Source organism: Zonotrichia leucophrys, unplaced genomic scaffold (genome assembly GCF_028769735.1).
Source record: "Zonotrichia leucophrys gambelii isolate GWCS_2022_RI unplaced genomic scaffold, RI_Zleu_2.0 Scaffold_166_103890, whole genome shotgun sequence".
Classification (NCBI taxonomy): domain Eukaryota; kingdom Metazoa; phylum Chordata; class Aves; order Passeriformes; family Passerellidae; genus Zonotrichia; species Zonotrichia leucophrys.
Window position 1 is genome coordinate 47,034 of NW_026992371.1, and position 12,384 is coordinate 59,417.

General features: G+C 49.3%; 1 protein-coding gene across 1 annotated transcript in view; it reads left to right on the plus strand.

Annotated features, from left to right (window-relative positions):
- LOC135461085 (maestro heat-like repeat-containing protein family member 1) overlaps positions 1-12,384 on the plus strand; it is a gene marked incomplete at its 5' end in the record, with an annotated part of 84,923 nt that overhangs the window by 45,558 nt on the left and 26,981 nt on the right. The window contains 3 exons of the mRNA XM_064738070.1: positions 2,601-2,738; positions 5,253-5,367; positions 11,111-11,257. Coding sequence (XP_064594140.1) covers positions 2,601-2,738; positions 5,253-5,367; positions 11,111-11,257 — 400 coding nt within the window. The remainder of the gene's footprint in view (positions 1-2,600; positions 2,739-5,252; positions 5,368-11,110; positions 11,258-12,384) is intronic.

Genomic DNA, 12,384 nt, shown 5'->3' on the forward strand with positions numbered 1-12,384 from the left:
AAACCCAGTCCTGAATCTATTTCTGAACCCAATCCTAAACCCAATCCTGAATCCAATCCCAAATCCAATCCCAAATCCAGTCCGGAATCCGGTCCCGAATCCTGTCCTGAATCCAGTCCCAGATCCAATCCCAAATCCAGTTCTGAATCCAATCCCAAACCCAAATCCAGTCCCAAACTCAATCAGAATCCAATTCCAGATCCAATCCCAAACCCAGTCCGGAATCCGGTCCGAATCCTGTCCTGAATTCAATCCAAATCCGATCCCGAATCCAGTCCCAAATCCAGTCCCAGATCCAATCCTGAATCCAATCCCAAATCCAATCCCAAATCCAGTCCCTGATCCAATCCTGAATCCAATCCCAAATCCAGCCCCAGATCCAATCCTGAATCCAATCCCAACTCCAATCCCAAATCCAGCCCCTGAATCCAATCCTGAATCCAATCCCAAATCCAGCCCCAGGTTGAATCCCAAATCCACATGCAATCCCAACCCCAATCCCGAACTGAATCTGAATCCAACACCAGATCCAATTTCAGACCCAATCCCGAACCCAATCTCAAATCCAGCCCCAGATCCCATCGAGATCCCAATTCCAAATCCAAATCCAATCGCAAACCCTAATCCAATCCTGAACCCAATCCCAGATCCAACCCAGATCAAGTCCCAAATCCAATCCCAAACCCAATCCTAAATCCAAAACCGACCCGAAATCCAATCCCAGATCCAACCCCAGATCCAATCCCAAACTGAATCTGAATCCAACACCAGATCCAATCCCAAATCCAAGCTTGGACCAATCCCAACCCCAATCCCAGATCCATCCCAGATCCAATCCCAGATCCATCCCCAGATATAATCCCAAACTGAATCTGAATCCAATTCCAGACCGAGTCCCAGATCCAACCCAGGTCCATTCCAAATCCAATCCTAAATCCAACCCGAAATCCAATCACAAACCCAATCCCAAACGGAATCTGAATCCAATCCCAGATCCAATTCCAGACCCAATCCCAAATCTAATTCCAGATCCAATCCCAAATCTAATCACAATCCCAAATCCAATCCTGAATCCAATCCCAATCCCAAATGCAATCCAAATCCAATCCCAAATCCAACCCCAGGTCAAATCTCAAATCCAGTCCCAAATCCGATCTCAAACGGAATCTGAATCCAACCCTAGGTCCAATTCCAGACCCAATCTTGAACCCAATTCCAAATCCAGTCCCAAACCCAATCCAAGCTCAATCAGAAATCCAACCCCAGATCCAATTCCAAACCCAATCCCAAATCCAACCCCAGGTTGAATCCCAAATCCAGTCCCAAACCCAATCCCAAACTGAATCTGAATCCAACCCCAGATCCAATTCCAAATCCAATCCCAGATCGAATGCAGATCCAATCCCAAATCCAATCCCAAATCCAATCCCAAATCCAACCCCAGATCCAATCCCAGATCCAACTCCAGATCCAATCCCAAATCCAATCCCAAATCCAGTCCCAAACCCAATCCCAAACTGAATCTGAATCCAAGCCCTGATCCAATTCCAGACCCAATCTTGAACCCAATCCCAAATCCAGCCCCAGATCCCACCCGATCCAACTCCCGATCCCAAACTCCCGATCCCAAACTCCCGATCCCAATCCCGATCCCAAACACCCAATCCCGATCCAATCCCAAACCCCGATCCCAATCCCGATCCCAAACTCCCAATCCCAAACTCCCGATCCCAAACTCCCGATCCCAATCCCGATCCCAAACTCCCGATCCCAATCCCGATCCCAAACTCCCGATCCCAAACTCCCGATCCCAATCCCAAACTCCCGATCCCAAACTCCCGATCCCAAACTCCCGATCCCAAACTCCCAATCCCAAACACCCGATCCCAATCCCGATCCCAAACTCCTGATCCCAATCCCGATCCCAATCCTGAACCCAATCCTGATCCCAAACTCCCGATCCCAATCCTGATCCCAAACTCCCGATCCCAATCCCGATCCCAAACTCCCAATCCCAAACACCCGATCCCAATCCCGATCCCAATCCTGATCCCAAACTCCCGATCCCAATCCCGATCCCAAACTCCCAATCCCAAACTCCCGATCCCAATCCCGATCCCAAACCCAATCCCAATCCCGATCCCAAACTCCCAATCCCGATCCCAAACTCCCGATCCCAAACTCCCGATCCCAAACTCCCGATCCCAATCCCAATCCTGATCCCAAACTCCCGATCCCAATCCCGATCCCAAACTCCTGATCCCAAACACCCGATCCCAATCCCGATCCCAATCCTGATCCCAATCCTGATCCCAAACTCCCGATCCCAAACTCCCGATCCCAAACTCCCGATCCCAAACTCCCGATCCCAATCCCAATCCCAAGCTCCGATCCAAACTCCCGATCCCAATCCTGATCCCAAACACCCGATCCCAATCCCGATCCCAAACTCCCGATCCCAAACTCCCGATCCCAAACTCCCAATCCCGATCCCAAACTCCCAATCCCAAACTCCCAATCCCAAACTCCCGATCCCAAACTCCCAATCCCAAACTCCCAATCCCAAACTCCCAATCCCGATCCCGATCCCGGTTTTCCAGCTGCGCGGTGCGGGCGCTGCGGGCGATGCTGGCGCGCGCCGGGAACGACGACGTCGTGCGGGACGTGGGGAGCGCCGGGGGCTGGGAGCTGATGGAAATTCCCGAGCGGCACCACGACGGAATCGCCCTCCTGGCCAGGTGGGAATCCCGGGGGAGCTTCCCAGGGAATTCCGGGGGATTTTGGGGTGGGGTGGGATCGTTTGGTACCTGGGAATGTGGAGGGGTGGCGGCAGCTGGACATGGAAGTTGGTCCTGCCGTGGAATTCCCGGTGTTGATCCCAGTATGGAATTCCCTGTGTCACCCATCCCAAAATGGGGTTGCTGGTGACTCTAATCCCAAAATGGAATTCCCAGTGTCACGCATCCAAAATGGGATTGCTGGTGTCTCCAATCCCAGTATGGAATTCCCAGTGTCTCCAATCCCAGTATGGAATTCCCAGTGTCTCCAATCCCAGTATGGAATTCCCAGTGTCTCCAATCCCAAAATGGAATTCCCAGTGTCACCCATTCCAAAATGGGATTCCCAGTGTCTCTAATCCCAGTATGGAATTCCCAGTGTCTCCAATCCCAGTATGGAATTCCCAATGTCACCCATCCCAAAATTGGATTGCTGGTGACTCCAGTCCCAGTATGGAATTCCCAGTATCTCCAATCCCAAAATGGGATTCCCAGAGTCTCCGATCCCGGGATGGAATTCCCAGTGTCTCTAATCCCAAAATGGGATTCCCAGTGTCTCCGATCCCAAAATGGAATTTCCAATGTCACCCATCAAATGGAATTCCCAGTGTCTCCCATCCCAGTATGGGATTCCCAGTGTCTCCAATCCCAGTATGGAATTCCCAGTGTCTCCCATCCCAAAATGGGATTCCCAGTGTCTCCAATCCCAGTATGGAATTCCCAGTGTCACCCATCCCAAAATGGAATTCCCAGTGTCTCTGATCCCAAAATGGAATTCCCAGTGTCTCCCATCCCAAAATGGAATTCCCGGTGTCTCCGATCCCAGTATGGAATTCCCAGTGTCTCCAATCCCAAAATGGGATTCCCAGAGTCTCCAATCCCAGTATGGAATTCCCAGTGTCACTTATCCCAAAATGGGATTCCCAGTGTCTCCAATCCCAGTATGGAATTCCCAGTGCCACTTATCCCAAAATGGAATTCCCAGTGTCTCTGATCCCAGTATGAAATTCCCAGAGTCTCCAATCCCAAAATGGAATTCCCAATGTCACTTATCCCAAAATGGGATTCCCAGATTCTCCAATCCCAGTATGGAATTCCCAGTGTCTCCAGTCCCAAAATGGGATTCCCACTATGGAATTCCCAGTCTCTCCCATCCCAAAATGGAATTCCCAGTGTCTCCCATCCCAGTATGGAATTCCCGGTGTCTCCCATCCCACTATGGAATTCCCGGTGTCTCCAATCCCAGTATGGAATTCCCAGTGTCACCCATCCCAGTATGGAATTCCCAGTGTCTCCCATCCCAAAATGGGATTCCTGGTGTCTCTAATCCCAGTATGGAATTCCCAGTGTCTCCAATCCCAGTATGGAATTCCCAGACTCTCCAATCCCAGTATGGAATTCCCAGTGTCTCCCATCCCAAAATGGAATTCCCAGTGTCTCCGATCCCAGTATGGAATTCCCAGTGTCTCTGATCCCAGTATGGAATTCCCAGTGTCTCCAATCCCAGTATGGAATTCCCAGTGTCTCCAGTCCCAAAATGGAATTCCCGGTGTCTCCAATCCCAGTATGGAATTCCCAGTGTCTCCAATCCCAGTATGGAATTCCCAGTGTCACCCATCCCAAAATGGGATTCCCACTATGGAATTCCCAGCGTCTCTGATCCCAAAATGGCATTCCCAGTGTCTCCAGTCCCAGTATGGAATTCCTGGTGTCTCCAATCTCAAAATGGAATTCCCAGTGTCTCCAATCCCAGTATGGAATTCCCAGACTCTCCAATCCCAGTATGGAATTCCCAGTGTCTTCTAATCCCAAAATGGAATTCCCAGTGTCACTTATCCCAGTATGGAATTCCCAGTGTCTCCGATCCCAGTATGGAATTCCCGGTGTCACCCATCCCAAAATGGGATTGCTGGTGTCTTTAATCCCAGTATGGAATTCCCAGTGTCTCCAGTCCCAAAATAGAATTCCCAGTATGGAATTCCCAGTGTCTCCAATCCCAAAATGGGATTCCCAGAGTCTCCGATCCCAGTATGGAATTCCCAGTGTCACTTATCCCAAAATGGGATTCCCAGTGTCTCCAATCCCTGTATGGAATTCCCAGTGTCACCCATCCCAAAATGGAATTCCCAGAGTCTCCAATCCCAGTGTGGGATTCCCAGTGTCTCCCATCCCAGTATGGAATTCCCAGTGTCACCCATCCCAAAATGGAATTCCCAGTGTCTCTGTGGAATTCCCAGAGTTGTAGATCCCAATATGGGATTCCCTGGGTTGGGATTGGGATTATCCAACTTTTGGGGAGCTCATCCCAAAGAAAACCTGGATGGGGTGTCCGGGATGTTCCAGATCTTTCCCTGTGCGTCAATCCCGGTTTTCCGTGCTGGGTGTGGTCCTGCCTGGGGACAGGGATTCCCGGGATTCCCAGGATTCCCGGGATTCCCAGAATTCCATGGATTCCTGGGATTGCTGTCCCCCCAGGGCGATGGCTCGGCTCTGCGGGCCCCGGCTGCCGCCCATCGTCCGGAGCCTCATCCCGGTGCTGGGAAGCGCCTTGGAATGCCAGAGGGTGACCAGCAGCGCCTTCCTGGCCGAGGTGAGCGGGAAACGCCGGAATGTCCGGCCGGGCTGCCCTCCCTGGAGCCACGGATCCGGCCATGGATCCATCAGGCATCCCATGGATCCATCCGTCCGTCCGTCCATAGATCATCCATCCATCCATCCATCCATCCATGCATCCATCCATGGATCCATCCATCCATCCATCCATCCATCATCCATCCATCATCCATCCATCCATCCATCATCCATCCATCATCCATCCATCATCCATCCATCATCCATCCATCCCATCCATCATCCATCCATCCCATCATCCATCCATCCATCCATCATCCATCCATCATCATCCATCCATCCATCATCCATCCATCCATCACCATCCTATCTCATCCATTCCATCCATCTCATCCATCCATCATCTCCATTCTCATCCATCATCCATCATCCATCCATCCATCCATCCCCATCCCATCCATCCATCCATCAACATCCATCTCCATCCCATCCCTCCATCCATCCATCCCATCCATCCATCCATCCTCCATCACCATCCATCATCCCTCCATCCATCCAATCATCCATCTCATCCATCATCCATTCCATCCATCATCCATCCATCCATCCATCCATCCATCCATCCATCCATCCATCATCATCATCATCCATCCATCATCCATCCACATCCATCCATCCATCCATCCATCTCCATCATCCATCATCATCCATCATCCATCATCCTCCCTTCATCATCCATCCATCCATCCATCCATCCATCATCCATCCATCCATCATCCATCCATCATCATCATCCCATCCATTCCCATCATCCATCATCCACTCATCCATCATCCATCCATCCATCACTCCATCCATATCCATCATCCATCCATCATCCATCCATCACATCATCCATCATCATATCACAATCCCCTCCATCCATCATCCATCCATCATCATCCATCCATCACATCATCCATTCCATCATCCATCCATCCCTCCATCCATCATCCATCCATCCATCCATCCATCCATCATCATCATCATCCATCATCCATCCATCCATCCATCATCCATCCATCCATCCAATCCATCCATCCATCCATCCATCATCCATCCATCCATCCCTCATCCATCATCCATCCATCATCACATCCATCCCTTCCATCATCATCCATCCCCTCCATCAAACCATCCATCATCCATCCATCCATCATCCACATCCTCCATCCATCCATCCATCCATCCATCATCCATCCATCATCCCCATCCATCCATCCATTTCCCTCCATCATCCATCCATCCATCCATCCATCCATCCATCCATCCATCCATCCATCATCCATCCATCATCCTCATCTCATCCATCCATCATCCATCCAATCCATCCATCCATACATCCATCCATCTCCATCCATCATCCATCCATCCATCCATTCCATCATCCATCCATCCATCCATCATCCATCCATCATCCATCCATCATCCATCCCATCCATTCCATCATCCATCCATCCATCCATTCATCCATCCATCATCCATCCATCCATCATCCATCCATCCATCCATCCCATCCATCATCCATTCCATTCCATCCATCCATCCATCCATCCATCCATCATCCATCCATCATCCATCCATCCATCCACATCCATCCTATCCATCCATCCATCCATCCATCATCCATCATCCATCTCCATCACATCATCCATCCATTCCCCTCCATCATCCATCATCATCCAATTCCATCCATCATTCCATCATCATCCATCCATCCATCCATCCATCCATCACATCCCATCCATCCATCATCCATCATCCATCCATTCCATCCATCCATCATCCATCCATCCATCCATCATCTCCATCCATCATCATCCATCCCATCATCACATCCATCATCCATCCCATCCCATCATCCAATCATCCATCCATCATCCATCTCCACATCCATCCATCCATCATCCATCCATCATCCATCCATCCATCCTATCCATCCATCCATCCATCCATCCATCATCCATCCATCCTCATCCATCCATCCATTCATCCATCCATCCATCCCATCCATCCTCATCCATCCATCCATCATCCATCATCATCCCATCATCCATCCATCATCCATCCATCATCCTCATCCATCCATCATCCATCCATCCATCATCCATCCATCATCCATCCATCCATCCATCCATATCATCCATCATCCATCCATCATCTCACATCCATCCATCCATCCATCACCATCATCCATCATCCATTTCCATCCTAATCCATCCAATCCATCATCCACCAATCCATCATCCTATCCATCATCCATCCATCATCCATCATCATCCATATCATCCACTCACATCCAATCCATCATCATCCATCCATCATCCATCCATCCTCCACTCCATCCTCATCCCCATCCATCCCTTCATCATCCATCCATCCATCCATCCATCCATCATCATCCATCATCCATCCATCCATCATCCATCCATCCCATCCATCCATCCATCCATCCATCATCCCATCCATCATCCAATCCATCATCCATCCATCCATCCATCCATCATCCATCATCCATCCATCCATCATCACCATCCATCCATCTCATCCATCATCCATCATCCATCCATCCATTCCACCATCCATCATCCATCCACCATCCATCCACATCCATCATCCATCCATCCATCCTCCATCCATCCATCCCATCCATCCTCCATCACATCCATCATCCATCCATCATCCATCCATCCATCCATCATCATCCTCCATCCATCATCATCCATCATCCATCCATCCAATCCATCATCCATCCATCCATATCCATCCATATCCATCCATCCATCCATCCCATCCATCATCCATCATCCATCCATCCATCATCCATCCCATCCATCATCCATCCATCCCATCATCCATCCATCATCATCCATCCATCCATCCATCATCCATCCATCCATCCATCATCCATCCATCCCTCCATCCATCATCCATCCATCATCCATCCCATCCATCCATCATCCATCCCATCATCCATCATCCATCATCATCCATCATCCATCCATCATCAATCCATCATCCATCCATCCATCATCCATATCCATCCATCATCATCCATCCTCCATCCATCATCCACATCCATCATCCATCATCCATCATCCATCCATCATCATATCCATATCCATCCATCACCATCATCCACCATCATCATCATCCACATCATCCATCATCCATCATCCATCCATCATCACCATATCTCCATCCATCCTCTCTCATCCATCCATCTCACACCACCACCATCATCCTCCTCATCATCCATCATCCTCTATCACCTCATTCATATCCATCATCATCACATCACCTCCATCATCATCATCATACATCATCTCCATCCATCCACCATCCATCATCATCACATCATCTCTCCATCATCATCCTCATCTCTATCATCATCATCCTCATCATCCATACATCATTCCATCATCATCCTCTCCTCCACCTCCTCTCATCACTCACCCTCATCCACACCTCTATCCATCCATCATCATATCATCATCCATCCATACACCACATCCCATCATCATCATCCCCATCCATCATCCATCTCCATCCACATCCTCCTCTCTCACCATCCATCTCCATCCATCCATCATCACCATCCTCCCTCATCACATCATCACACACATCATCCTATCACTCACATCCATCATCTCCATCATCATCACCACCATCATCATCCTCCATCATATCCTCATCACACCTCACCATCCTCCTCACCATCATCCATCACTCACCTCCACATCCATCCATCCTCTCATCACCATCATCACATCCATCCTCTCTCTCATCACCACCTCTCCTCATCACTTCTCCACATCTCCATACATCATTATCCTCATCCATATCACACATCTCATCATCATCTCATCATCTCTCATTATCCTGTCATCATCCACATCTCATCATCATAACATGATCATCACTCCTCATCATCACTCTCCACCCCTCCATTATCCATATCTCATCATCCATCCATATCCCATCATATCATGTCACATCCATCTCCATCATCCATATCATCATCATCTCAATCTCCATATCTCTCCATCCATACCATCCATCACATCATCATCCTCCACATCTCATTCTCATCCACATCTCTCACACATCCATCACTCCATCATCACATCCATCATCTCATCACCATCTCATTCCAATCATCATCTCATCATCTCATCCACATCTATCCTCATCTCTCATACATCCAATCACCCATCATCATCTCTATCCTCATCCTCACCTCATCTCCATCCATCTCCTCATCACATCCATCATCCTCCATCATCACATTCATCATCCATCCATCATCATCATCACCACCTCTCATCATCTCATATCCCATCCATATCCTCTCATCCATCTCATCCATCCTATCATCCCCATCCATCTCATCCTCCTCACATCATCCATCATCATCATCTCATCACCATCATCATCCATCCATCATCCACATCACATCATCATCCATATCATCATCCATCCTTCCATCCTCACATCCATATCCACATCCATCCTCCATCACCATCCTCATCCACATCATCATCCTCCAATCCATATTCATCCTCATCCATCATCACATCACATCTCCATCCATCATCCACTCCATCTCTCCATCATCAATCAATCATCATCTCCTCCTCATCACCTCTCATCCATCCATCTCCTCCCATCCATCATCACCTCTCATCACATCTCATCATCTCATCCCACATCTCCATCATCTCACATCACTCATCTCATATCACATCCATCATCCACCCTCATCACCTCTCCATCACATATCCATCATCACATCACATCATCACCATCATCCATCTCATCACCATCCCATCCATCCATCATCTCCATCTCCACATCATCCACACACATCATCAACATATCTCATCTCATATCACATCTCAATCCATATCATTATCATCAATCATCTATATCATCAATCATCATCATCTAATCATCATATACATATATCATCATCATATCATCCATCATCCATCATCCATCCATCCATCATCCTCATCCATCATCCATCCATCCATCATCCATCCATCACCATCCATCCATCCATCATCCATCCATCCATCCATCATCCATCCATCCATCATCCATCCATCCATCCATCATCCACCCATCATCATCCATCCATCATCCATCCATCCATCATCCATCCATCATCCATCCATCCATCACCATCATCCATCCATCATCCATCCACCCATCATCCATACATCATCCATCCATCCATCCACCATCATCCATCATCCATCATCCATCCATCATATCCATCCATCCATCAACCATCCTATCACATCCATCCATCCATCCATCCATATCCAATCCATCCATCATCATCCATCATCATCCATCTCATCATCCATCATCCATCCTCCATCAATCCATCATCCATCCATCCATCCATCCATCACTCATCCATCATCATCCATCCCCACTCCATCCATCCATCCATCCATCCATCCATCCATCCATCCAATCCATCCATCCATCCATCCATCCATCCATCCATCATCCATCCCACGGATCCATTCATCCATCCCATGGATCTGTCCATAGATCCATCCCTCCATGGATCCATGGACCCATCCATCCATGCATAGATCCATCCATCCATCCATCCATCCATCTCTTATCCATCCATCCATGATCTCCCCCCTCCCGGATCCGGGGGGATTTTCCCGGTGTATCCCGAGGTTTTTTCCCTTCTCCAGCTGCTCAGCCACAACGTGGTGAACGACCTGGTGCTGCTGGAGCCCATCCTGGAGGCGCTGACGGGCCTGGAGAAGGATTCCTGCCTGCTGGTGCGCGTCCTGGCGCTCCGCGGGCTCGGGAACGTCGCCTCGGGATCCCCGGAACAGGTCCGGGAATTCGGGATTTGGGATTTGCAGGGAGATTGGGAATGGATTCCCGCTTCCACAGGGGAAGGAATCCCAAAAAATGAGGTTTTGTGGGAGCTCCAGGGATTGGGATGCACCGGGAGGCTCCGAGTCCTGAAAATCCCGATTTTTCTGGAGCCATTCCTGGGAATCCTGGGAGGTGCCAGAGCCTTTCCCCAGCCCCATTTTCCAGGGATCCCCAGGAACATTTCCAGGAGCTGCAGGAATTCCAGCTGGGATCGGCCCCTTTTTCCAGCTTTTCATGGGAATCCTCAATCTCAGTCCCTGCCCAGCTTCCCAAAGCCCCAAATCCCAGAATTCCACCAAATTCCAGGGGAATATTCCCAAAAATCCCAACCTGTGGCCATTCCCTGGGTCCTGTCCCATTCCCTGGGAGCAGATCCTGCCCTGGATCCCCTCAATCCCAGTTTTCTCTGGAATGATCCCCAACAGCTCCCTCAGCCTCTCCCAGGAACTCCCCCATTCCCATTCCCACCAAATCCCTGTTTGCCCCAAATTCCAGGGGAATATTCCCAAAAATCCCAACTTGAGCCCATTCCCTCTTTCCCCATCCCTTTTCCCCTCAGAGCAGATCCCAAATTCCCCCTGGATCCCCTCAATCCCAGTTTTCTCCAGGAACAGCCCCCCCACTCCTGGGAACTCTCCCATTCCCACCAAATCCCTGTTTGCCCCAAATTCCAGGGGAATATTCCCAAAAATCCCAATTTGAGCCCATTCCCTCTTTCCCCATCCCTTTTCCCCTCAGAGCAGATCCCAAACTCCCCCTGGATCCCCTCAATCCCACTTTTCTCCAGGAACAGCCCCCCCAGATCCCTCAGCTGCTCACCAGGAATTTCCCCATTCCCATTTCACCTGTTTGCCCCAAATTCCAGGGGAATATTCCCAAAAATCCCAATTTGCGCCCATTCCCCCTTTCCCCATCCCTTTTTCCCTCAGAGCAGATCCCAAATTCCCCCTGGATCCCTTCCATCCCAGTTTTTTCTGGGATGATCCCCAACAGCTCCCTCAGCCTCTCCCGGGAACTCCCCCATTCCCATCCCAACCATGAACCCACCAAATCCCTGTTTGCCCCAAATTCCAGGGGAATA